The sequence below is a fragment of the Carassius gibelio genome, chromosome B24 (assembly GCF_023724105.1).
Source record: "Carassius gibelio isolate Cgi1373 ecotype wild population from Czech Republic chromosome B24, carGib1.2-hapl.c, whole genome shotgun sequence".
Classification (NCBI taxonomy): Eukaryota; Metazoa; Chordata; class Actinopteri; order Cypriniformes; family Cyprinidae; genus Carassius; species Carassius gibelio.
In genome coordinates this window covers 10,298,188-10,324,323 of record NC_068419.1, presented here as the reverse complement: position 1 = coordinate 10,324,323, position 26,136 = coordinate 10,298,188, and the positions used below count along the sequence as shown (strand labels likewise).

General features: G+C 37.9%; 1 protein-coding gene across 1 annotated transcript; it reads right to left on the bottom strand.

Annotated features, from left to right (window-relative positions):
- Positions 1 to 370: 370 nt before the first annotated feature.
- LOC128013171 (brother of CDO) lies at positions 371 to 25,891 on the bottom strand. The gene is made up of 19 exons (XM_052595934.1): positions 25,495 to 25,891; positions 15,410 to 15,534; positions 14,945 to 15,226; positions 10,301 to 10,447; positions 8,961 to 9,104; positions 8,584 to 8,877; positions 7,300 to 7,572; positions 5,114 to 5,373; positions 4,849 to 5,014; positions 4,542 to 4,601; positions 4,011 to 4,220; positions 3,510 to 3,688; positions 3,295 to 3,394; positions 3,090 to 3,212; positions 2,793 to 2,975; positions 2,491 to 2,693; positions 2,114 to 2,202; positions 1,751 to 1,911; positions 371 to 1,594 (listed from the first exon to the last, which is right to left on the bottom strand). The coding sequence occupies exons 2-19, from the start codon at positions 15,516 to 15,518 to the stop codon at positions 1,461 to 1,463; spliced, it is 3,117 nt and encodes a 1,038-aa protein (XP_052451894.1). The 5' UTR covers positions 15,519 to 15,534; positions 25,495 to 25,891; the 3' UTR covers positions 371 to 1,460.
- Positions 25,892 to 26,136: the final 245 nt, after the last annotated feature.

Below are 26,136 nucleotides of genomic sequence, written 5' to 3'. Positions count from 1 at the left end.
ATTACTTAGGGAAGCGCTTTTTGCAAAAAATAAAAATGGTACATTCCTATTTACTGTAGGTCCCTGGACACATGAGCCACTTAAGCCATTTAATTAATCTGAACTACAGCAGTGGTTATTCTGCTAGTTATTCTACTTCTGTGAATTTAAGAGGATCATGACCTTGAGACCAGCTGGTTAAAAGTAAAAAAGTGGCTCAGGGAAGTTTATTGGAAATCAAAAATGCAAACTAGCACTTTTCCAAGTACGACTTGAAAATAATATTAAGAAAAAATATTATTAAAAAAATATGCATTGAAACCAATCATGCTCAAACTGTATGCCATCAAATGTGTTAGTGGAAGTACAAACATAAAAGATGAAACAGAAATAAAAAATGATTTATTTAGCTTTATTTACAGGCAATAGTGCTCAATCCATGTAACCATACAGCTACACTTCTAGAATATGTTGGAGATTGATAATTTCCTTCATGTTTCATGTTTTAAACAGTGGGAAGAAGCTAATACTGATGCAGGAGAACTGCAGGTCTCCAAAAGTAAAAGTACAACTATAAAAGCAGACTACATCAAACCAGTTTAAAATATAAAAACCAGCATATTGCAGGTAGGCGTGCTCATTTTAAGAACGTCTAGCATCCAGGCAACTGAAACAAAATAAATACCTACAATATATGGTGTCTTTTTCATAGTCGATATCACTACAAACAGAATGCATATAATTTGCATATATTTGTTAACATTTTTGTTAATGATGAAAATAGATAAATCTTAGTAACATATGTACAAAGCTGTAAAACACTGTACCACTCTAAAGATTCACACCACTCAAAATACCTTAATTAAAACTGAGGACGCACCTGAAACAAGTTACAATCAAAAGGTTCTTAAACTGTTTATTTGTTGTGTGTATCTGAGTATTTTTACCTCACAGTAAAATCTACATGCCAAAAAGCCACTAAACGTATGTGGATACAACATACTGTGCACAGAATATGTATGCATATAAGGCGTACATTTCCTACAAATATTTTTTGATGCAAAGTGTTTTTAAACAGTCAATCATCCCAACAAGCACTGCATGTTACAACATTCATAACGAATGGATCTTAATCAATGCCCTAAAAGCATTATATTTTCCACTAGCTGTACTTCGAAACATCAACAGATGCTTGCCAGTGGAAAATCTGGAGCTTATTACTGATACTGTATGTATGGTGTTGAGGTGTCAGGTTGTTCGTATCTCACATGAGGATCATTTATACAGCATGCTTATAAAAAGTCCAGGTGGTAACAGACAAACATACCAAAATTTGTATTTCATCTGATATAAACAACTTGTATATACACACACACATTCTAAAAAACTGTATTATGTACAAATACATAAATATATAAATATAGCATCTGTTATACAAAAATAAATATTTTCTGTTTTTTTCTTGCTTATGTTCTACAGTTTCATCCATCTTTTAGATCGTGTGTCCCTTGTTCCTCAAGCCGTTTCATGTTTTGAGTTGCTTCCACTTCCTGTTGCTCAGCATCTTGGAGCAACCGGTTTATGCCTGCATCAACTGTTGTTAACAGGGAGAAGTCTGTGGGGGAAAAAAAATATTGCATTGAGGCAACTTTTACAAAATAATCAAATATTATTATTATTTTTTTTTTTCAAAAGCTAAATTTGATAAGCGTAGCTGTTTCTTCCAAGTACTTTTGACCTTTATTGTAATGCATGAAGTAACTGAACGCACCGGCAGTGAGCTCCCCTTCCATTTGAACTGCTTCAGTGAGGGAGTGATGGACCTGCATGGAGTCAGGACTCTGAAATGGCTGTGTAACATCTGATAAACTAAGCACCTGAAGGTGGGAATCATCAGGCACACAGCAACCCTCTTCAGGACACCCAGGCACCCTAAGAACAAGAAAAAAGTTCAAATTAGAGTTGTTTCCCCAACAAACATAAATGTCTCTGTATAACAGTCACCATTTGCAACCCTTTTTACTTCCATAATGCGACACGACAACATTCAATGATGAATATATAATAACACTGTATTATACGTTATTAAAAGAAGGTGTTTTATATTAAAATGTATCAGTATTAGAATTCTTACCCATTACAGTAATTGTGGATATGTGGTTGTGGGCTAGGACGTTTCTGAGGCAACAATGCATCACACTCCAACTCACAGCCAGCATCCTCCTACAACAGAGACAAGAGTTTGAACATTAATGCAATGTAATATCTCCATTCACTGGCCTAAAACAGCAACTAAAGATTATATTATTCTTACATCTACTGTGCTGGATATCACAAAATATTAAGCTCCAGGGGTGGGCGATAGAATATGAAGTGTTTTTTAAACATTTGATTATCTTATTTCTATAGTATCAAATATTTTCATATCAAAGATATCATGATACATACTGATATAAGACTTTGGTCATATCGCCAACCCCTATTAAGCATCATTCAAAGTGCCAAAATTACCTGGCGTCCGGGAAGGTGCGGTGTAGTGTGTTTCCCATTGGGAATGTACTCTCCTTTTGGAGCGTAGACGGTGTGGGCAGGGGTCAGGTGGGGGACTACAGGACAGGGTCGGCCAAGAGCCAATCCTTGCAGAGGTACCATGGTGTACTGGCATGGGGATACTGTAGCTGCCAATGTTGGAAAGCGCATGTCTAAAGTTTGTTCTGAAAGAAGATAAAAACAAAATTCATGGTTTATGAGTGTCCTTCTATCTAATCTTTGGATTCTTAAAGAAGTCTTCATGTTTCTAAAAGGGCACTTACTTTGTTTGGCCCAAACTCTCCACAGACAGATTGGGATGAAGGCCACAATAATGAAAACAAATGCTCCGAGAACAACGCCCACAATGAGGTAAGGCAGATCACCAGGCCGGGGAACAGGGTTTCCTGGATGGTTGGGCCTGGACGAGGCCGTCTCTGGGGGTGTGGTCCTCTGGTGAGGGCGAGCTGTAAGTACACACAGATGGTCACACTTAAGATCTGTGTTGTCAGAAAAAGATGTTTGCTCTAGAAATTGGCCGAGGTGCAGTTCGCAATATGATTGAGAGGAAATGGACAAACCTTTAGTTTCCATGATGACGACATTTCCGAACTCACTCTCGCCTCCTTCGTTGAAACACTGCATTTTAATGTCATAAGCCGTCTCAGGCTGTAGGTCAGTGATGGAATGCCAATATTGGTCACCTACAAGAGCATCACACAATAAAATGTTATACTTCTTTTATATATATAGTAGAAAATGATAGAATAAAGGAAGTACATTTACCTTCCACTACGTCTTTTTTGTAGTCACTGTCATTGTCGCTATCGGTGGGTCGGTAGAAGATGTAGAAGCCATAAATGGGAGTGTTATTGACCGGTGTGTACTGTAGAAAGAACAGAAATATTAAGTTCAAGGTCTGACAATGTCATTGTGACAACAACCAGCTCACATTTCTTGAATTTGACCATGGAAAAGTATTTAGTAAAGAAACTGCTTACCGTCCACTTCAGGATGATTGTGGTCTCATTGATGGCTTCATTGTAGGTGATGTAGGGTCCATCAATGGGACGTCGGTTTGATGGACCACTGCCCACCACTGTGTAGGCTTTAGAGGGAGCGCTTGGTGAACTCGCTCCCAACACATTAACGGCCAAGACTCTGAACTTGTATGATGTTCCTGCAAATTCAAATGGAAAGAAAAAGATACAAGGTCATTACGGTTATTATGTGTCCAATGGCATTTCTTTAACTCAATCTATTTTATATTTAACGACATTGAGCATTATTAAATATATTGTTTGTATTTGTTTTTTATATATACACTTTTATATTTATTTATTTATATATTTTTTACTTTATTTATTTACATTTTAATTTTTTGGAATTAATAAACTCAAAATTGCTTCTTTCGTCATAAGTAATAATCCTAGTTATCGCTATCTGCATCAGCCACTGAAAACCTCTCAACTGATCATCTTATTCACTGACGTAAATCTCACCTTTCTCCAGGCCTGTTATTTCGACTGAGAGGCGAGAGGGCGGGATGTTGTCCACAGCCATCTCCCACTCTCCACTGCCTTTCCTCAGTTTCTTGTACTCCACTTGGAACGACTGGATGGGGAATCCGCGGTTCCCACGAGGGATCCACGTCACATAGGCTGAGGTCTCTGTGGCCATTGAGACAGTAGGTCTGTCTGGAGCTTCTGGAGCTGGAGAGACAAAAAAAAGATAAAAGTCAATAAAACAACAAATACTTGTGGTAAGAGTGTGTATGCATGCACACTGTACATACACAAACACTAACACATAACACACTTACTGTAATCTCATCCTTCATTTATGATTGAAAGAAATCAAGAGAACAGTCATGTTAGCATAATTAATAATAAGAACAGTATTAATCAGAACTCTTAGGTACTAATAAATGTTTATATATATAAAAATATATTTATTTATTTTAGCTGTACTTAATATTAGAGTTTCTCAGTACTTTACTGCAGATGTTATATCACAAGCAGAAGTATACTCACGTAAGAGACGAGGTTGCACCACTGGTGTTTTTTGGGGGCCTATGGGTCCTCCTCTTCGCCCTGCAGACCAACATTAAAGAGACATTTTATTTCAGTACTTAATTCCTTTTTCCTATCAGATGTTTAAAATAAAACTAAAGAAAGAAAAAAAGTGCCATTGTCTGTACAACTCATAAATGATTCCGAAAAGCAAATTCTGCAGCGAAACACCTTTTTTATACCACTGAAGTTTATTTAGCGATTTAAAAAAAAGTTTTGAAATGTTAATGCAGAAGTGTAATCTTGAAATTGCATTATGACTGCATACATTTGCCTGTTCTAAAAGTCATCATCGCAGGCTGCCCGAGTCCAGCGCAGTTCTTAGCGGCCATCTCCACTTCATACAGGCTGTTGGGCTGCAGTTTGGTCAGTGTAAGCTTGTGCTGGGAGCCTGGAATGGTGTTAGTGGTCCACTCTCCGGGAGATTCTCCAGCCTGTGAGAAAGAAGTACACACAATGAATCACATGACAAACATAGCATGAAGTGAAACAAAGCAGATCACATTGTAAGAATGAACTGAGCGGTGTTGTACCTTTCTGTACTTGATGACATACTCCAGCACTGGGGCTCCTCCATCATGACGGGGTTTCCAGGTAAGTTCGTAGTAGTCGGCCTTTCCTGTGCGTGGCTGACTCAGGATGACTGGCGCTTCAGCGAGGGAGACTCTGATCTCAGAGCAGTCAAAAGGCAGCATAGCACTGGTGGCCACAGGCTTCAAGGGTGGCTGTTCCCGCAACACCTTGTCTGGGCTCAGCGGTCGAATCAGGGGCAGCTTACCTGACTGTGAGGGCACTGAAAACAGAGAAATGTGGAAAACACTTATAAATCAGTAAATACACTACAAGTATATGTATTATATAATGGGCCATAAATTATTAAACTAAATACATTTATACATTATAAAATCTAATAAATATATATAAATTGTAATACTTTTAATACAACTAATTTAATGCAATTTAATTTGAATTTTATTAATATTACTTTTTATTTTTTAGCAAATTGTGAAATATGATTTATTTACTTGATTACAAAGTAAAAAACTAATGATAATATGGTAACACTTTCTATGAAGCCCGTATTTATAATACATTATAAGGGTATTCTTAAAACATTATAATGAATACATAATGCATTATAATATGTTATATCATCTCATGAACATTCATAAGAACAGTTTTAATATATTATAATTTTTACTTATTTGTGGTTATAGCTTTTAATAGTATGATGATTTATAACACAATTAACACGATGCATCAGCTTTTTAAATGGATTATACTTCTCATAGTTATAATGTATTATAAGTCTCCTATTTTGCCATTTTTCTGATGCTACTTTACTTAAAGCGGTCAAAGACCACTTATAAGTAATAATAATAATAACAGATTTTTTTTTTCTTCTCTCAAACAGCCGTAAGATCATATATCAGATGAATTTATAATATGACACATTTACTTTGAACTATTTTTATCGTAATATCAGTTATTAGATATTATTTTGGTGGTACCCTTTAGACAACTGATGATAAGGAACTCTGCAACTACATCAACTAGTGGTCATCAGAGTATTAGTATGTCTGCTACTGTAAATATATGCTAACACTTTATTTTGATGGTCAACCAACAGGTGTCTTTGCAAGTATGTCAGCTTATTCTACCATTTTTGAGCATACTAATACTCTAATGAGAGTTAGTTGGCATGTAGTTGCAGACTTGCTTATAGTCGATTGATTAAGTGGACCATCAAAATAAAATGTAACCATATAAAACAATTTTTTTCAGTTGGAGTATTAAGCTCACATGAATTAATTAACATTAGCTCAACAGAAACACTCAAATAACAGTCAACATCTAAGCACTCACAAGCTGTTGTAAGATACTGTGCAGATCTTAAACAATGTCAAGATATGATACAGTCCATTATACTGTAAATGAAGTAGATTTAGTACAGTGTTCTTTGTGTGTTATAAATAATCATACTCTTATAACTTATAACCACAAATACGTAAGTATTATGATCTATCATAATTGTTGTTATGATTATTCATGAGTTGATAACATATTATAAGGTTTTCAAAGGCTTCAAAGAAAGTGTTATCATAAGACTACTAATAAAAACCATGTCCATAAAATGTGATAATAAAAATAATAATAATTATTATTATAATAATAAAAAAAATTAAACTTTTTTTTAATTGTGAGCTATTTTTATTCTCTTAATTAAAAATAAAATTGAATAAAACTGCTAATTTTATGTATTTTTTACTGTTTTAGTTCCTTTTATGTAAAGCACTTTGAATTACCACAGTGTAAGAAATGTGCTATTTTAATAAACTTGCCTTGTTTAATATAAAAAGTTAAATAAAAATGTCATTATTAAAAATATAAACATAATATGTAATAATTATATTAAGTTTTATTAATTTATACATTTTAACTTTTATTAACTTAATTATAAAATAAAATAAATTATACTACAACAACTAGCTGTAAAAATAATAATAATGATAAAAATAATAAAGCGATAAATGTTATTATACAATTAAGTTTTATTTATAACTTTTTTTATTATTTAATAACTAACAATCATTATTTTTTATTTGTAGTAGTAGGAGGATAAATAAATGGTCAGTAAAATAATACTATTTTAATAATTTCCTAGTATAAAACAAATAATATCAACCTTATTATAAAATGTTTTAATGAAGTATTATACCTGTTGGGACAGTAAGGAGTCTTGTGGCTGCCTGTGAACTGCCCACACCATTCTCCGCCATGCACTGGTACATGCCATCGTCCTGCGGCCCAACGTTGAGCACACGCAGCACCTGTGAGGACATCCGATGCCGTGTTGATGGGCTCAGGGGCTGAGCGTTGTGGAGCCACACCACAGTGGGTGCGGGCTTGCCCCTCACCTGACAGCTGAAACGCACCGTGTCACCCCATGCCGCGTCTTGCTGCTGCAGCTCCACACGCACCTGGGGAGGCTCTGAAAGACAAAAGGGAGTTTCAGACAGGTGTATGTCAAAACATCAGAACAAATGCTGAATGGCATAAACTAACAAGCATGTCGATGGTTTAACAGCACAAAGCATGAGTGCTGTTTGTGATGGCATGCTGACGCAGAGGAGTCTGGGATAGACTGGGTTCTCTCACCCTCTTCCAAAACTTGATGGTTGGCTGCTCGTGAATCAGCTCGAGCTCATTAGAGCAGCAGCAAGAGCGGCTTAATTAATCACAGCTGCCGTGAGACGGGCCCACAAAAACAACCTCATCAATGTCTCAGAAACTCAATCCTACACTCACAAACTCGCTCTTTCTGTTCTGTAAATGTACTGTGGGTTCATTTGGATGCTTATTATCAACTATTTTCTCCTTGGTTCTAATAGATGCTTATTACCTTAAATCTCCTTTAAATTACTGAAAACTGAAATTGTGCCATTACACACCACTGCCCTGGTTCCTGCATTTTATATCCCATTTCATGTTAGTTCATGTATTCGGTATTTTTTTTTTGAATTTATTAATCTAGTTTAATGTATAAATATAAAGCATAGATATAATACACTACCATTTATAATCTTAAGATATTAGTACTTGTATTCAGCAAAGATGCATTACATATATCAATATTGACAGTAAAGGCATTTATAATACAACAGATTTATATTTCCAATAAATACTATTCATCAAAGAATCTCATGTTTACTGAACATCAATTCAGCATATTAGAATGATTTCTGAACGATCATGTGACTGAAGACTGGAATAATGGGTGCTGGAAAATCAGCTTTGTCATCATAATAATATCACTAATAATACAAATTCAACTTGATGTTAAAAAATATTAATGCATGTATAAATAAATATTAATTTAGTTTAAGAAATGCTGTACAAGTATTGTATCGTAATGATGCATTAATTAATAGTGTACTGTAAAGTGTTAACATTTGATGGGCAATAACATATGACTCTTCTTCTCTCTAGCAATCGTACTCACCAAACACCTGCACGTCGTACAGCACTCTAGCAGAACTCGCAGAGCCCATGCCGTTATCAGCGTGACACACGTAGGTGCCCGAGTCGCTCTCGCTGACAGCATCAATCAACAAGTTGCTAAGCAAGAAGCGGGTGTTGTTATGATTTCGCAAGTCCAGACCATCCTTAGCCCATGTGACATGTGGAGTGGGAATGCCGCTGGCCACACACTCAAGCACGAGCCGCTGGCCTTTATTCACCATAATGGAGCGAGATGCAGGTGGATAGATGATTCGTGCGGCCTCAGATGTCGAACCTAGATGGGATGATACATTTTATTCAATTTTAAATTTAAAAAAAAGTGCTTTTGTGTGTGTGTGTTTTCTGGTCTCCACTTACGTCGTATTCGAAGACGATCGGTAGAGGTGGAGGTTTTTACTTCCTGGGTGACAGGGTTGTAAGCAGCACATTTGTAGGGACCCTCATCATCCCGTGTAGCATTGGCTATCTGAAGGTTTCCTGATGGCATGATCAAGTAATTCCCTAGGACACAATCAGAGAACCTATGATTGGCATCCTAAAGACAGATTCGGCTAGTATAAATAAAGAATCTAGCTTAAGAATCTGCAACATTTCTTCAATCTAAGCTGTGATCTTCACTATCACGTGAGTAAATAAATGAACAGCAAGAGTAACTGCAACAAAGACAATCGTGCTAACAGTCAGCGCTTTGTTGAGCGGACAAGACTAGACAACACACAAAGACTTGCTGACTATCAACAAGACAAGAGCTGTCAAACACCCAAATACCAGAATCACCTAGTCTTCATTTCATAAATGACAGAAATAACTGAAGCAAATACTATTTACATTCAAATGATGTGGATTGTAACAGAACTGATAATGGCTCAGGTAAAACAGAGCTTCAATTTTAGCCATAAATCTGAAGTGCATAATATAGTCAATACAGAGTGTGCTACAGAGTTGCAGGCAAATGTCTATGCGGTAACACTTTATTTTAAGGTGTCTTTGTTACGCATGTTACATGTAACTACTATTATAATAACTCAAGAAATTCAAGAAACCCTAAACTAAACCCAAACCCCAATCCTAACCATAACCATATAGTAAGTATATGTAGTTAATTAATATTATTCAGTTCTTAAATGTATAATTACATTAAAACAAAGACACCTTAAAATAAGTGTAACCATTAAACTGGATGTTTTATAACTAAGGTAGCTAAAAAGAAACGAAAAGTCAAACTAATTTGCTTAACAACATTGTCTTCTTCAGTAGTTGAAGAAACACTGTAAAAGAAGACTGTCAACATTAATAGCGACTATAGCAACTCTTTTGGCAAAGATAAGAAGGCAAATATTTACACTGTATTGTACCTTGTAATCTGACATTTCAGAATGAAATCATGTACTTAAATAGAGCGGTGCTTCTCAACCTTTTTAACTCCTTTACAGAAACTAGGAGTGACAATATTAAAAGAACTGTCACACATTATTTTAAGGTATAATTCTTGCTATTAACAAACCATTAACTATGAGTTATGCCTCAATAAACTCCTAACTTGCTGCTTATTCATAGTTAGCAAAGTAGTTGTTAAGTTTAAGTATTAAGTAGGATTAGGGATGTAGGCTCCCTAGTAGGTCTCAAGCCCCTTGATTAAGAACAACTGGTGTATGTTGAGCAAAATGGCGAAAAATGATATTAACAGTAAAATGTACCTTTAGACGTCTCCAGCCACTCCTGTTTGACACTGTAGCGGACCTGAGCTTTGGGTTGACTCTCAGGCAGATGGCACTCGATCACTGCTGTGTTCCCTTCATCCACCTCAATCTCCTGCTGGTCATCTGGCTCAAAATCACGCAGTTCTGCACGCAAACACACAAGAATGATTCGTTTTTCAACCATATAGCATATACACTAAACCAAGAAAAGCAAAAGAGCATTTCGAAGTTGAAAGCCTCTTTGTATTCCATTCAGGAAACGGAGAAGCTTTAGAGTGCATATGCTTAGGACTTTTACTGGGATATCAAATGGGCAGACACCCAATAGCTCTGAAAAACAGAGACAGAAAGTCTAGCTTCTTTAAGCTCAAGTCAGCCCAGGCTAAGATGAGGTCAAAGGCTAAAGGTCAGCCATCTCTTGAGTTTCAAGGGAGGAAAAGCAGTTTGGATTGCAATGAAATGGAATAACTCAAAGTAAGTCTGTGTGTCATTCCGTGAAGGGAATATTTTCCAAAGGCAAACGGGGAAAATTGCACAGCGCTGTCCTGAAAAAACCCCGAACTTAATCAAATATCTCCCCAACTGTTCATTACTCCTCTCACATATCCAATCGTTTCATTGTTCTCCAGAGTTTAGTTATATTCCTTGGCGTCTGATGCGTCTTGAAGTTATGTACAACAGAGCCAAAAGATCTGTGAGGTAAAGATTAAAAAAAGCTCTTTGTTAAGTATTCCTGGAACTAAAGACATACAATGATGGATGAGATGAACACTTAAACAGTCAGCATCTGATAGACTCTTTGACACCAGCTGCATCTGTACTCTGAAAGTAATCATCGCTCGGTTTTTGAAGTGAAATTGCTTTTTTTTTTTTAAATAATTTCTTGGGAGATGGGATTTCCAGGATATGAGGCTGAGAGCAGGGTGGAGAATGTTTTTGGGGGGGAAACGATCCGTTTGCTAAATCAATCAGGGTCTTTTTACAGCCAGCACCCCCCACCCCCAATGCCTCTCTTAAATTCCTCAGTGCACACCTTCAGCCTCTCCTCTGACTAACTCCGCCTTCACCACCCTCTCCTCAAAACATTCCTCGCCCTCCTCAAGTGTGCAAAATGGGAAAGAGGGAGAAAACATTCAATTAAGGACAAGTTTTTTAAACAAAAATAAAAGTTATATACACTCATTTGTTTTAAGGCAGTATTTTTTTTAGCAAGGTCGCTTTAAACTGATCAAGCGGGAGTTTAAACAAAAGGTTACAAAAGATTTCTACTGTAAATAAATGGTGTTCTTTTTATCTTTCTATTCATAATAGAATCCTAGAAAATGGGGTTCCACACGAATATTAAGCAGCACAACCGTTTCCAACATTGTTTCTGGGCACCAAACTATCATATTAAAATGATTTCGGAAAAATCATGTGTCACTAAGGACTAGAGTAATAATTGCCAACACAGGAATACATTTTAAAATATGAAAATAAAATCGTTATTTGAAATTGTAATATGTCACATTATTATTGTTTTCACAGTTTTCTTGATTAAATAAATGCAGCCTTGGTGAGCATATGAAACTTCTTTTAAAAACATTCTAAGAATCCAACCCTGTGTAATTAAACATGAAATCATTTATTTATAATGACTCCAAAAATCAAAACATCTCATACTTCAAATCTAGCAAAGCCCGGCTGTGGACTGAGGCTAGTTAAAGGCTGTCAGTGTATAATTAGGCTACTCAGTTTCCAACTCTTTCTCACACAAAGCCATCACATAACATCAAAAGAATTTGAACATCACATACGAGTCATATGGACTGCACTTCAACTTTTTACGACTAAATAACGAATGAATGAAAGAACAGTGGCAGACTACGAGGAAAAACGGTGAAGCAAATGTTTATATGCTTCTAATACGTTTGTGAGTGCATGTGAAGAGGTAAAGGGTTTGCATGCATGCTGTACAATCTATGTCTCCTTGAGGCCTGATGAGCAGGGAATGCTGGGAGCCATTTAGGATTTATAGTATTTATGAAATAGATCAGACACGTTTCCAACTCCACTTGGTAATGCTTTCATACATGCTGCACAGTTACTTAGCATTCATCATTTTTATGTCTGGGGCCGCTGAGCCTGTGTGTTTGTATGATGTTTAAAACTCATACAGACATGATGCAGTAACTATTGTGTGGAATATCGCTGGCCAGACTACGTGTAGTCCTAAAAGACGACAAAGAAAAACAAGTTCGCCCAAGAGTTTATTGAGAATTGGTTACGGCAAGTATTAAAAACATATATGAAGCGGCCTGTGTTTTGTGTGCGAAAGAGAGAAGAAAAGGGAGAGAGAGTGCTGAAGGCATGTTTCTTGGCTGGAAGGACACAGGAGGCTTGCTTGTCTGTGGAAGAATTTAAGAGGAGAGTTTGAAATAATGCTCGGGCAGGCAACGGCCTCCCCGGTGGGAGACGCTTCAGACTGGATTCCTACAGAGACGGATACCAGAGCCAAGTTCTTTCACAGAGCAAAAACAAATGGGCAGAGCTTTGAAATATGGAGACGTGAGATAACTACAAGCTTGCGATCACACGCAGCGCCCTCCCCGAGGAACCGTCCAACCCCTTGCTGACTAAAGGAGGAGCTCTTGATTAAATTAGAGTGAGGGGCCGATGTGGGATCACCAGAGACAGGGGCCCCAGCTAAGAGCTTGCATCTGCGTGCCCCTAGCTCACAACTTCTAATTCATAGTCCTTATCAATTACATCTCGCAAATGTACGAGAGTCAAAGTGAAATGAGGGAGGCTGAAAGTCAGAAGAAAACAAATGTGCTTTGAGAGGACTGAAATCCAATGCACCATTAAATGTCATGAGCAGAGCCTGTGGGGGGGGGGGGGGGGGGTAATGTAAAGCATGCCTGCTTTGGGGAGGTGAAGATGGTGTCAAGATTCTCATGTCGCGTCTCATCTCGACAGAAGATCCTGCCTCAACTAGTCCTGCCAAACCTACACTGCTCACACTATCACACAAACACGCATGCATGCATACAGTTCTGTCGAATTTCATGTGTGGCATATATTCACATAGTGTTTATGAAAATAAACCTGTTAAAAACCTGAAAGTTTTAGGATTTTACATGTATTACGTAAAATTAGCAAGAAATTCAGCATTTTTACAGACAAAAATGAAAGAAATGTGATCATGTTATACTTTTGTACAGACGGTCAGTTGCTCTTGCTTCCATTGAAGCTAAAGATGCTCTTACAATGGATCCTCTCAAATGATCCTGGAGAACATGATCACCAGGTTCTACACAAACTTGTGGAGTTCAGCTTGAGTGCGATTAAACGGATAATTCACCCAGAAATTAATTACTAGGGTTGGGAATCGTTAGAAATTTTCCGGTTCCGGTTCCATTAAAATAGTGGTAAGGAGAAATGCACAATACTCAACTATTCAATGCTTAATACTGTTTATTACTTACTGTCAACTTAATTTAAAAGTTGGCAATGTCAACATATATTATATATAATTCAACATATATTACCATATACAAATTTTCAGGTTCCAATTCCGGTTAAAATTAACTATTATTATGTTTTTTACTATTTTACCTTCAATGAATGTAGTGTTGATGGAAGGTAGTAAGTAATGTTGAGTAATGCTAGTCCATCAATCAGCATGTGCTTCAAAGTTGATGTTTTTTACACAATCAATAACATTTAGCTTTTCAAGCAGGAATAAGCTGGGAGGCCAAATAGTCCCTTGAGGGCTGAGACACTTGTTCATTTCCCTAAATTAATGAACTATAAACTGTTACACTTATAACCATGTATACACACTCTCAATAAAGCCCCTATTTTACTAATAACAATTCAGTCAGGAGATGGTATGATGCAATGAGTGGTTCCACATTTTTAAACATTTAAAATGCATTAAAATAAATATTTTCTATTACTTTATCACTCTTAAAATGACCTGTACACTAAATAATCTAACCCTCATATTTACATAACAATAGCAGTCTATTTATTTAGTTGACCAAGTTGAATACTGAGTAGTGTAATTATTAATAAAAAATTTAGTTGTAATATATTTAAAGTAGAAAATGTAATAAATATCTTTATGGAACACGATCTTTACTTAATATTCTAATTATTTCTGGCATAGAAGAAAAATCAATAATTTTTACCCATACAATGTATTGTTGGCAATTGCTACAAATATGCCCCTGCTACTAATGACTGGTTTTGTACTCCAGGGTCACATATTATAACAAATTACAACCACCCCAAACTTTTAAACGGTAGTATATGCAGAAACCTTCACAAATCTCACACACAGTTTCTTTTTCTGTCTTTCCTTCTCGTTCCGTTCCGTCTCTGTATATGAAAAGAGGGAAGCAGTAGAGAACAGGGAGGAGGCCCTTCACTAATGGGGCCCGTGGTTCACCCGTACACACACGCACAGGCATTATGGTAGGTCACATTACACGCCCCTTCCCGTGCTCCAACACTGACTAACTTAGGGTAAACACGCACACTAGCAGTACAGCTGGCACAAAACCACACACTACAGAGCCCTTTGAATTTAGTACAGGAAAGTTCACAACACTGTGTTTAAACATGTATACAACAAATGTAAGTGTGTGTACTCACTAGCTGCAGTAACATTGGCCGGAACGCTAGCACAGGACCCAACGCTGATGGTGGCCACACACTGGTATCTGCCCACGGTGAGGTTAGTAAGGGAGGGGATGTGGAGCGAACCGGGCCGCACCAGCACTCCCAGCTCTTCATCGCCCCCAGTCGGCAGCTCTCTGCCGTTCAGACGCCAGCTGATGTTGACATGGTCGGGCAGGGCGCTGCAGCGCAGGGTCACGCTGCCCCCAAGTTTCTGTACCACAGAGAGAGGCTCCTCGGTGAAAATTGGGATGTCATCTAGGAGAAAAAGTGGGACATAATAATAGTGAATACATTTATCAGTTATCCAAAACAAATGGCTATAAAAGGTGCTGGATCTGAACGCAGCTTGTTCTAACTCAAATGAAGCCAACTTTACGATGTTTTGGTGGGAATAGGTCTTGTAACGGATGGAGGAGAACCAAAACGTCAGAAACCTACCTCTAACACCTGCACTATCCTGCAGGCAGCACAGCAGCGCACCCAGGGCACACAGCACTCGAATCTTCCGCTTTCTTTCCCAGGGTATCCAGTCCAATATCCCAGACATCTTCCATACACTACCCCTGTGAGAGAGAGCGGGAAAGAGAGAGGTGTTATCAGATGAAAACGTACTTAATGTGACATTACATTGCACATGTGGTGAGTATATTAATGAACTAACACACACACAACCTGAGTCGCAGTTACCAAAAACAAGAAAAGAGATATAAATATATATAACAGAAAACAGTTATTTAAAATTGTAATAATATTACACAATAGTTTCACTATATTTTCGATCAAATAAAAGCCTTGATCAGTGTTAATAAGACTTCTTATTAATGACCCTACAACTAGCTTTTCTATCTCATGGTCCATTTTACCGGCGCAGAAAAGGGTGTTCTGCTACTCGTGAAACAATCTTTCCTTACAAGTTCACAGAGCACATGCTGAAACACACATCCCGCTTGAACCCTCATCCAGCGGGCTGAACTGTTAAGACGGGTGCCCGGATAAGAAGAGGGGGAAATCTGAGCCCCCTCACTCAGGTGTAACCGATACAGGCGGGTTCAAAAGAAAAAGACCTGCACACAAAGGACAATGGGGTGGGGGTGATATCATTTGTATTTTCTGGAAATACTGAGTAGTGTAATGTGATCCTTACAGAGACGCAAACCGACGGAGAAAGAGCAAGCAGGAGAAAAAGAGTAATGGTTACTGTATTAACAGTTAATGCAGGAAAGGGAGCGTTTCTCTCCCTCGACTCTTACTGCCAAGTTTCCCGAATTCTTTCCTGTCAGGTTAAACTAACAACTTCCCGTCAGGAGGAGGAGGGTGGTCCATTGCTCCTAGACTGCAAATCTCTCGCTCTCACACACACAAACACACGCAACTCTACTCCCATCAATTGTAAGTAATGATTAATGAAGCCTCACAGAAAGATTGAGAGCTCAAACATGGGAGGGAACCACACGACACAACTTGAGAAAAAACCCTGCAAAAATAAATGAAGTCTGCGTCTTGGGATCTGGAGTTGTTTTTCTGGAGCTGGTAGGTACATAGCCATTAGCTATTAGCCAAACTCTGCTGACGGAATAGAATGTGTGCCATTTACAGACTCTGGGGTTGGCCCTAAACAAATGTTTTTCCCATTTCCAACACCAGAAATAAACAAGTTATGCTGTCTGCATAATGCTGCAGAGAGATGTTATTTAGTCTGACTGATTTGGAAATGTTGGACTCATCATTTTAATTACCATATGTGTTAAAATGCTGATGGACTCTGCTGTCTGCCACAACATTACTTTGTTTGTTACTTGTCTCTGAAGTGGAAACGACATGGCGCTAAATCCTGGCACATCGGGGAACCTCGCTATAGATATGATCATACTGACCTTAGCAAATACGACAAGCAACTAGTTTTCTCCATGCTTAGTTAAAGCTCTGTAGGTCATCAGCTTTAATCAGGTCAATGATTGGCTCATGTCACTGCTCTTTTTAATATTACTGCTAAAATGAATGATTTACCACCATGTCCGATACTGATTGCAACTACAAAGAACAGTAATACTACAACTGGTGACACTGCTGTTAATACTACAACTAAATCCATTACTATTGTAGGTGTAGATGATGGTTTCAGTTGTGTTTTGACCACAGCCAGTGACGGTGAGGGGTGGAAGTACAGTCAGGTGCAGTTGTGTACATGGGTGTCAATCATTCAACCAATTAAACATTGAAAATGTGTTTCCTACAATCTCCAATGGACAAAAACCTGGCAAAACACTAAATTAAATAAATAAGTTAAAATAAATAAATAAATAAATAATATAGAAAATGCATATATAAATGAATAAAAGTAAATAATAAAATAAATCTCATCCAAGTTAGCTGGTTATATTACTTTGCCATGACCACATATTTAAATCAATTGTCAGGTGCTGTTAAGCACTCCAGTATCAATCATTCAGCCTGTGAAACATTAAAAATGCATTTCAACAAATTTTCAGTGAACAAAAACTGTTGCAAAACATTGGTAGAATTCAATAAATACTTTACTTCTTCTAGACGGTTTGAGAACATAGTTCAGATTTGTAATTTGCCCTGCAAATATTTTATCTAAAAATATTTCGCCTAAATAAATAAACATATTTTATATTTGTATGTAATATTTTAAATATTACGTTTTCTTAAATAATTAAGAATTAGCTGATTACTATGAACATAATTCCCCCAGTTTCCAACGAAATCCCATATGTTAACCAGCTAGCTAACTTTTACCTTGACCAATTACTCAGATCAGCAGTTTGTAACAACAAACACCATCAATAGATCACAAACTACCAAATCTTTATGTTTGTGAGGCATAAAAACATACATATAGGGTAGAACTGATGTGATTAGGCAAATGACAGCTCTGTCAACAAACCTGAAACCATTATTATTGATAAGTCTCATCAATCCCACTGGATTGGGAAGATCAGGCTACAGGTTTGTATCCAATAAACTACAGCATCTAGTCAGACTATCAAGCTCTTTGGAGCCAATAAAGCTGTGCTGTCAACAGGAACAGGACAGCTGCCCTAAAGGTTTGGAAAAGGCAGCAATAGCGTCTCCTTGGCTGTCAAGCCACCTGTCTCAGGCGTCAGAAGTTGTCCCCTTGAACACACACGCTTCACTCAGACACATATGTGCAATCCAGCTCATGTCATCACCTCTGAGACAAACACTTCACATCCATATCAAGTCACAACTGTAACGTGAAATAATTCATAGCAATGCCATTTTTCCCTTCTTGCACAAGCAGGGGGAGTCAAATGATACAGCAAGTGAAAAAAGTGCTGTGGTGTAAGTTTGTGACCCCTTTAGAGAGCAGAGATTGTATTGATTTGAGTATCTGGATAAGGGCTGCACAAAGGCATGTGCGTTTAGACTCTGTTTATAGGAGAAATGGAGTAAGAAAGCGAGACAAAGCATAATACTGAAGTGACTTCATAATGCCTCTTTGTCACTAAATGGAGTCCTTTCTTCTAGGGCCACTCTGGTCACTATTGTCCTCCAGCCTGTGTGAAATTCATTTTGACAACCCTACTAATTGGATAAAACCGCTCTCGGCCGCCTGTGGGCCTCCCTCGTACCGTTCACATTCCATCTGCTTTCGGCACAGAGAGAGGAGAAGAGTAACGAGGAGGCAAGGGGAGGAGGTGGAGTTTAGCTTCTTCTGAATATTTATCACCCCTCTCCCTTCACCTTTTTATGTCCTCCAGACCCCCCCGACCCATCCTCGATTCTCCAAACATCACAATACCCCCCCCCTTTAGATAAACACATGCGGTGTCAAGTGTGAGGAGTGCTGGGTTCAACTACCCGCGTGGGCCCATGGCCCACAATGCCGCAGTGCATATCTGCCATGCGGGAGGCCCGTTGCTCCGGGCGACGGTAACAGGCAGAACGCACCTTAATAGAGTGGAGAGTCATTGTAAAGCAGTGAGCCGGCGCACGGACAATAACCCTACGGCCTTCAGTGAAAGGAGAGACGTTTCTCAGAAGGGCCAGAGGAAGAGCTGATGGGGGCAGCTCAATGGACAAGTGAGGGATGCAGTTTTGGGCTGGGGGAGTGGGAGAGCCAAAAGTGGTTAGTGGATGTGGGGGTGGACGAAGGGGGGGGGGGGGGGGTGGCGGTCTAAGCTTTAGGGATCCAAATTAGAGAGTGGATGTCAACTGGTGATTGACCGAAGAGGGTGGAGGTTGAGATGGTGGTGGTTGAAGTTTGCTGGCCATTTGGCCGAAGAAGTAAAAAATGGAGAAAGTACAGTTCAGAAGAGGATTTCTACTGAAATTTTGGCCTCCTTATAGATTAACAACACTTTAATGTTCTGTAAACAGAATATCTCAATATTTATGCTCTGTAATGGCTGAAAATATATGTTTCTGCAATCAGAGGAAGCACCATTTTGACCAAACATCCATGGATCAAAGTACAAAAGCTTTTTATTTTTATATGTTTTTGAACAAAGTCAAATAAACTCACCAAGGCTGCATTTATTTGATCAAAACACAATTACAATTTAAAATAACTGTTTTCTACTTAATTATATTTTAAAATTTAATTATTTCTGTGATGATGAATCTGAATTTTCAACAGACATGACTCCGTTTTTCAGTGTCACATGATCCTTCAGAAATGTGTTAATCTAAAAATACATCAAAAACAGTAATATTTAACTCGTTTTTTTTTTTTGAAAAGCATAGTAAACAAATGCAGTACAGTATCTTCAGTGAACATTAAACATAAACGAATAATTGACTTTAAAACTGATTTACTGAAACATTTGAACTTATTCACAAATCAAACTTCAAAAACGACCTGAAGTTTAAATCAGTGGCACAACTACAAAACCATGTAGTAAGACACAGGACATTTTTGAAACTAATTTAACAACATGGTTCAAATAAAAAGGAAATGATTGTACTATTTTTTTTAAAAATGCTTCATTGTATCCCCAGCAAAATCATCATGAATATTTAATATGTCACCCAGCCTAAACTCTGGGCATAGTTCACCTGCTGCTACATCCATGACTTCACCTTCAGGGCTCTTCACCCTCACTTAATCCTCTGGAACGTTCTCGAGGTTCTCAGAACAGATTAGCAGGTGTAAGCGAAGCAGGATCTTTTCCAGGTCTGCCTAGACTCCCACAATTCACCGCAAAGACATCAGTCGTTCCCATGCCGGAAAATTAAACATCAAAAGCACCACTAACAAGGCCAATACCCCCACCATCACTGTACCCTTCAGTCTATTAATGAGTAACATCCACCCCTGCCCAAAAAATACAATAATGAGACCCACTCAATGGATTAACGAGCAAAAGATTGAGCCAAGTCCAGGGGCTCTGATCAATTAAGCACCCCGATATTTGCATAATTCATATAACAAGGCAGCATTAACTAGCACACGCTAATTATTGAGTTACTTTAAGTAGGATGGTCACATGACTGCATACCTCCATTTGGCCAGACGATGGGAACTGTCAGTTAGGATTAGACCGACTCTCTTTTTGTGCTGCTCCCCACCAAGGCAGGTATTATAAGAGGTTCAGTTCACCAAAAATCCATTACAAAACTGCCTTGGTGATGCTTATTAGGAAAATATTGTCAATCGGTAAATGGGTTCAATGAGCTTAGATCACTTCACACACATCTTACAAAGAGAAAATGAGCCATTGGCCCAAAAACTGTTACTTTTAACAAGATGTGAGGTGTGTTCGTCTTGAACGTTCTCATTTGCATTCTAGACTCAAGACCTGTTCTAATTTAAATAAATAATCACTCTTTAGAATCAACTGCTTGAACGCGGTTTAAACAACAACATAATAAAAAAATCTAACAGAATTAAACACTTCTCAAATCATGATGGAGAGGACAAATGTTTCAAACTCTCAAATGCATGCAGCCATTGTGAAGTTCATTACAAAATAAAGAATAGAAATGAATACCGAACATATTTTCTTGTAAAACCACACAGATCTTCTAACTGTGCAGACGAGCGGAGAGAGGGAAGGACAGAGGGGCCCCTGCTGCTCTGGCAGCTTTTCCATCATAGTGTATTGAATCAATTATAAATCTAAAGCAATTTCTCCACATTATTCAACAGGAACTCAGTGAGCTTCGACTGCCTGGGTGCTCGCCAGCAAGAGTCCAGTTCCAAAAACCGGAAAGAAACAAAACAGAAAAGGGTGGGGAATAAAAATATATAATAAAAATAAAACATCATAAAACTGTTTATAACGCACTCACAAAAAAATGCACTGTTGCCTGAGTGAATGGCTGTAAACAGCACTGATACAAAACAGTCCAAAAGGAAACAAAATAGGATATTTAAAACTGTCTCAAGCGTCTTTTAAAAACAGGCTTAGTATGATGAATGTCAATGGTCTCTCAGAGCCAAAGGTCTGGCTTTGGCAGAGGAAGCCCTTGTCAACTGTAAACACCTGCAACATCCATGACCATGACCACACAGTCTGCAGACACATCAAATGCAACACCAACCACATGATAAACAAACCTAAACTGCAAAACAATACAGTAGCCTTTGGCTTTTGAACATACCATAGTGTCCAAAAGCAATAAAGACTTACAAAACATCCTACCTATTTCCTAATTAAACAAAACTGCATGATTACCATCGTTTCAACATTTGGGGTGAGTATGATGTCTGGTTTTGAAAGAAATAAAAACTTTTATTTAGCAATGACAAATTAAATTGGTCAACGGTGACAGTGGAGACATTTTTAAATCTTAAAAAGGTATTTCATGTATTTCATATAAATGCTGTTTTTTAACTTTCCATTCAAAAATTATCTAAAGAGTTTCCACAAAAATATTAATCAGCATAGCTGAGTTTGATGGAAATTTGTAATTATTTATAAAATTCCAATTATCAGAACATGAAAGCGGCATAAAATCTATCCTGGACAGACAATGAAGGCAGCTGATGGAGAATGGGTTTGCAGAACAGTTTCAGAGCATGTGTGTGACTCTGACAGTGAGCTATAGGTCTCTAAAGACGAGTAATCGAGAGAGTGTGAATGGTCTAGTGAGAATGTCTCCATTACTCTGTGTCTTGTCAAACGATCCTTAATCTTTGTACAAATATCAGTTTTACACACTGAGATGTTTGTCTGCAAACAGTCGCTGCTTACTTACCAGGGTCTGGAGTTTATCAATGATCTCACTGCCTTGCAATAGACACACTGACACAAATAGCAGCGTGCTGCCCTGATGTCAGAGACAGCTCGGGTCAAACATGCGCTTGACATAATACAGTCTTCACAACGACTGGTGAAGTGACAAGGTAACACGTTACTGAGTATTTCACAAGTTTTAGAGTAAATGCACACATTGCTCTTAAAGGAGCAGTTCGTTCAAAAAAACACTCACCCTCTTCATCAAAACTGATTTGGAGAAATTTTGCAATGCATCACTAGATCAACAATGGATCCCCTGCAGTGAATTTAGTGCTGTCAGAATGAGAGTTCAAAAAAAGTGATAAAAAATAAGTAATTCACACAAATTCAGTCCATAGAGTTATGTCTTGTGAAGCAAAAAAGCTGTATGATTGTAATAAATGTATCGTTAAGTGTTTTAATTTAGAACCTCTATCCATATTAATTTCCCCGGTGAAAATTTGTCTTGACTGAATCAGGAGAGAAATATGCACAGATCAAGCACCATTTACAAGTAAAAACTGTTCTAAACAAATATGTAGTTGGATCTTGATGTGAGAGGACAACATGGGAAGCATTTTTATTGGTCATATGGACTGTATTGAATGGAATTTATTAGATATTTTGGCCATTAATAGCTTTAATGTTTCTTACAAACATTACGCTTTTCACTTAACAAGTCTTCAACTGATGGATTGGAGTTGTGTGGATTACTTGTGGATTATTGTGATATTTTTTCAACTGTATTTGTATTTGTAATGTATTTCTTTCATTCTGACGGCACCCATTCACTGCAGAGGGCCCACTCGTGATCAAGCAATTCAAATCTAAATTTCTCCAAAATCTGTTCCAATAAAGTAACAAACTCATTCTGGATGGGCTTAGGTGCGAAAACTTTCAGCTAATTTTCATATTTGGGTTAACTATCCCTTTAAAAATAAGGGTTTTCCAGGAAAACAAGAGGAACCAAACATGAGAAAGTGAGAAAGTCAACCAGCCACCTGGACATCCAGGTGTCATCATGTGCCTTATGAAATGGAGAAAGCGCTGAAACTAAATTACTTCGACCAGGTGCGGCTCCAACAGCAACTTTATACTTTAGAGACGATTATTCTTCACTGCGGGCTAAAAATTGCCTCTTGACAGCTGCCTTACTTTTGAGCTTTGGATAATTCAGAGCACGTTTGGAAACAGCAGACCGACACGCAGTGCATTCCACTATGAGAAGATAATCCTGATTGGAGAGCATCTTTTACCCGCACGCACACATAAACCCGCAGATTGTTGCCTCCAGGCTGTTATGACTGCATGAACATACCCGCTGAAACAGACATGAAAGCCAGCCTGGAGGAGTTTTTTATTACACAGACTTCTTTTGCAAATTAACAAAAAAGTTACACCCTTTAAGAAAACAATAAGCTGGTCCAAAAACCTCTGCGGCAACAAAAACCCTCCACATCCAACAAGACTAATCAACTCTCATTTGGTCTCACACACTAGAAATTCAGAGTTCATAATGCTGACGCCTACAACCTCGTCACCTATTTTTCTATGAAAACAAGAGCGTTTAAAGACATATGCCTTTTTCAACCTTTCCAAATCCCCAGACGGGCCTCTCTGGCTCTATGGGATACCTGTTACACTGAAAGAATGCGGAGCAGTGAGGGCATGTCATCTGAAATCTGTGCATCCATCTGTGCATAGCTAATAGGCCTTCCCAGCATTATAACCAAATAAGGTCAGAGCACTATGAAAGCCAACAAGATAATCAGACTGGAATCAATTATGGAACAACTTTGATCCACCCGACCACCAATCATCTTGAGCAGAAACCAGCTACCACAGTTTTTCCTCAGATTGAATTCTTGGCCTTCGAGAAGGGCGATCTGGCTCGCGAGAATCTATCAACTAGTCTGAAACAAACGCAAAGTCAGCCAGCATTCCTCTCAGTTGGCCTGTTTTCTTTCTTTAAAAAAACAAAAAAAACAATGCAGCACCTGGATGCTAACATTTTGGGTCCCTAATAAACTACATTAGCAGCTTTGTAACAGTATTGTCCTGTTATAACTCTATAATAAGCATGCGGGAACGCTTTTTTTTTTTTTTTTTGCAAATAAAATGTCACAAAATCAAATCTTTAGTAGTTCATCAGTTAGGTTTGGTTTTGTTTCAACAATAAAGGCTTTCAGAGCAAATTACATCTTAAAGATCAATAGTATAATTTTCATGACGTATATCGATATTTTTCTTATAATAACTAAATGATTAGATTACAATAAAACAATATGCATTATAAATATTTTGCTTATTATTATTATTATTGTTGTTATATTCATTCATTGCCATGTATTTATTGTCCATCATATTATGTTGTTTTGCAATCTAAATACTCACACATGTATTTTTTCCTAACAGTTAGCTATGTCTTACTGACAAAAATAACTGATTAAGAAGAAAATGTGTTAGTAGTATCTATAAAAACTTCTATTTTGGACCCAATGAAGTGAAAATAGATAAAAATCAAGCAAATATGTTTTTATAACTGATACAACACTTCTTTGTAATTGTTTACAAACAAACAGCTTTAGTATTTTGGGCACAATTACCTAATGACCAACAACAATCAACATCTGACCAATGTGTTTTATCAACATAAAAAACTAAAAAGTAAAAAAAAATTAATAAAATGACAAAATATATAAACACACGATTTATTTAAGTGTAAAATTGTGTGGAGCACAGTAATGTCAACTTACTACAGCTGAATGAGGCCTATAAAACTACGCAAAAGTTTGCATGTTTTCTCCTTAGAAATTTCATGACACATTTGTTGACAATATGACACTGCTACGTTGATACAAACATTATTAATCTCATAAATGCAGACGTATTGTAATTTTCGCCTATGATTAGCATTAGTGGACAAATGAGCATCACAGCAGCAGCCAAAGCGCCTTTAGCCGTGTTTTTTTGAAATACCGTCACAAATACGACAACTAAATAACTTTTAAAGAAGAAGAAAAAAACGTAAACTCGAAGAGTCGGGAATCTATTACAGCAATCTGATAACAGAACGTCGAAACAAAATAGCTAACCTTAGTTAGCTAACACCCGCATCTTTTCACACTAAAAAAATAAAAAGTGTATCTTTCTGAGATTAACAACACGCGATCATTTCTACAGGGGGAGTATTTGCATAAGTGTAAAAATGTAACGTTAGGAAATAAAAGTGAAGGGAACTGGCGTAAGCTATTAGAATAGCATGGTGGGGTTCCTAAAAACAAGAGATGTTTTGGGGGGAGGAGAGAGACTTACCAAAAACGTGCAGTAGTTTGGAGTTGAATCCACTAGTTTTTAGTTGGCCGAATTTTTCCAATGTTTCTCGCGGTTTATTCCAAGAAAACTGCAATTCCTCTCCTTCTTTTACCCGCAAACCGCCACTGCTTCAGTAATTCACTACTGATGCAGCAACACCGACATTTTCTTCGGCTCCCCAAGTTCTTGAACTGAAAGGACGTTTTTGGATGACTGAGTCCTGGAACAATTCTCCCTTTTGCGAGGAACTTCTCGGGTCCTCCCACTTCTCAAGAAAGAGGAGGGATCTGAACAATAAAGATTCCTTCCCAAATCTCAGTGCAGTTCACGCATGTCTCGTCTAAAGAAATAGGCTTTATAGCTTGAGTGAAACGTTCGTGAAGAGAACTTTGCGTTTTCTTCGCGCGAAAGCTAAACGTTCGCAAAGTTACGTGCGCTGGATAAGGAGCCCCTCCCCCTCCCGCTCTGTTCTCCCTGATTTGGAATGCGCTCGTCCCCGCAGGGCTTGCATTGACCCCCGTCTATTGAAGTGACAGTCCCTCAGGCGCAGCTGTGCCGTGTTGTGCGGGAAAACCTCACCGTGAGGACCCCTGCATGTGTCTCTCATAGCCACCGGGTTCATTCATAACCGACCATTCTGGC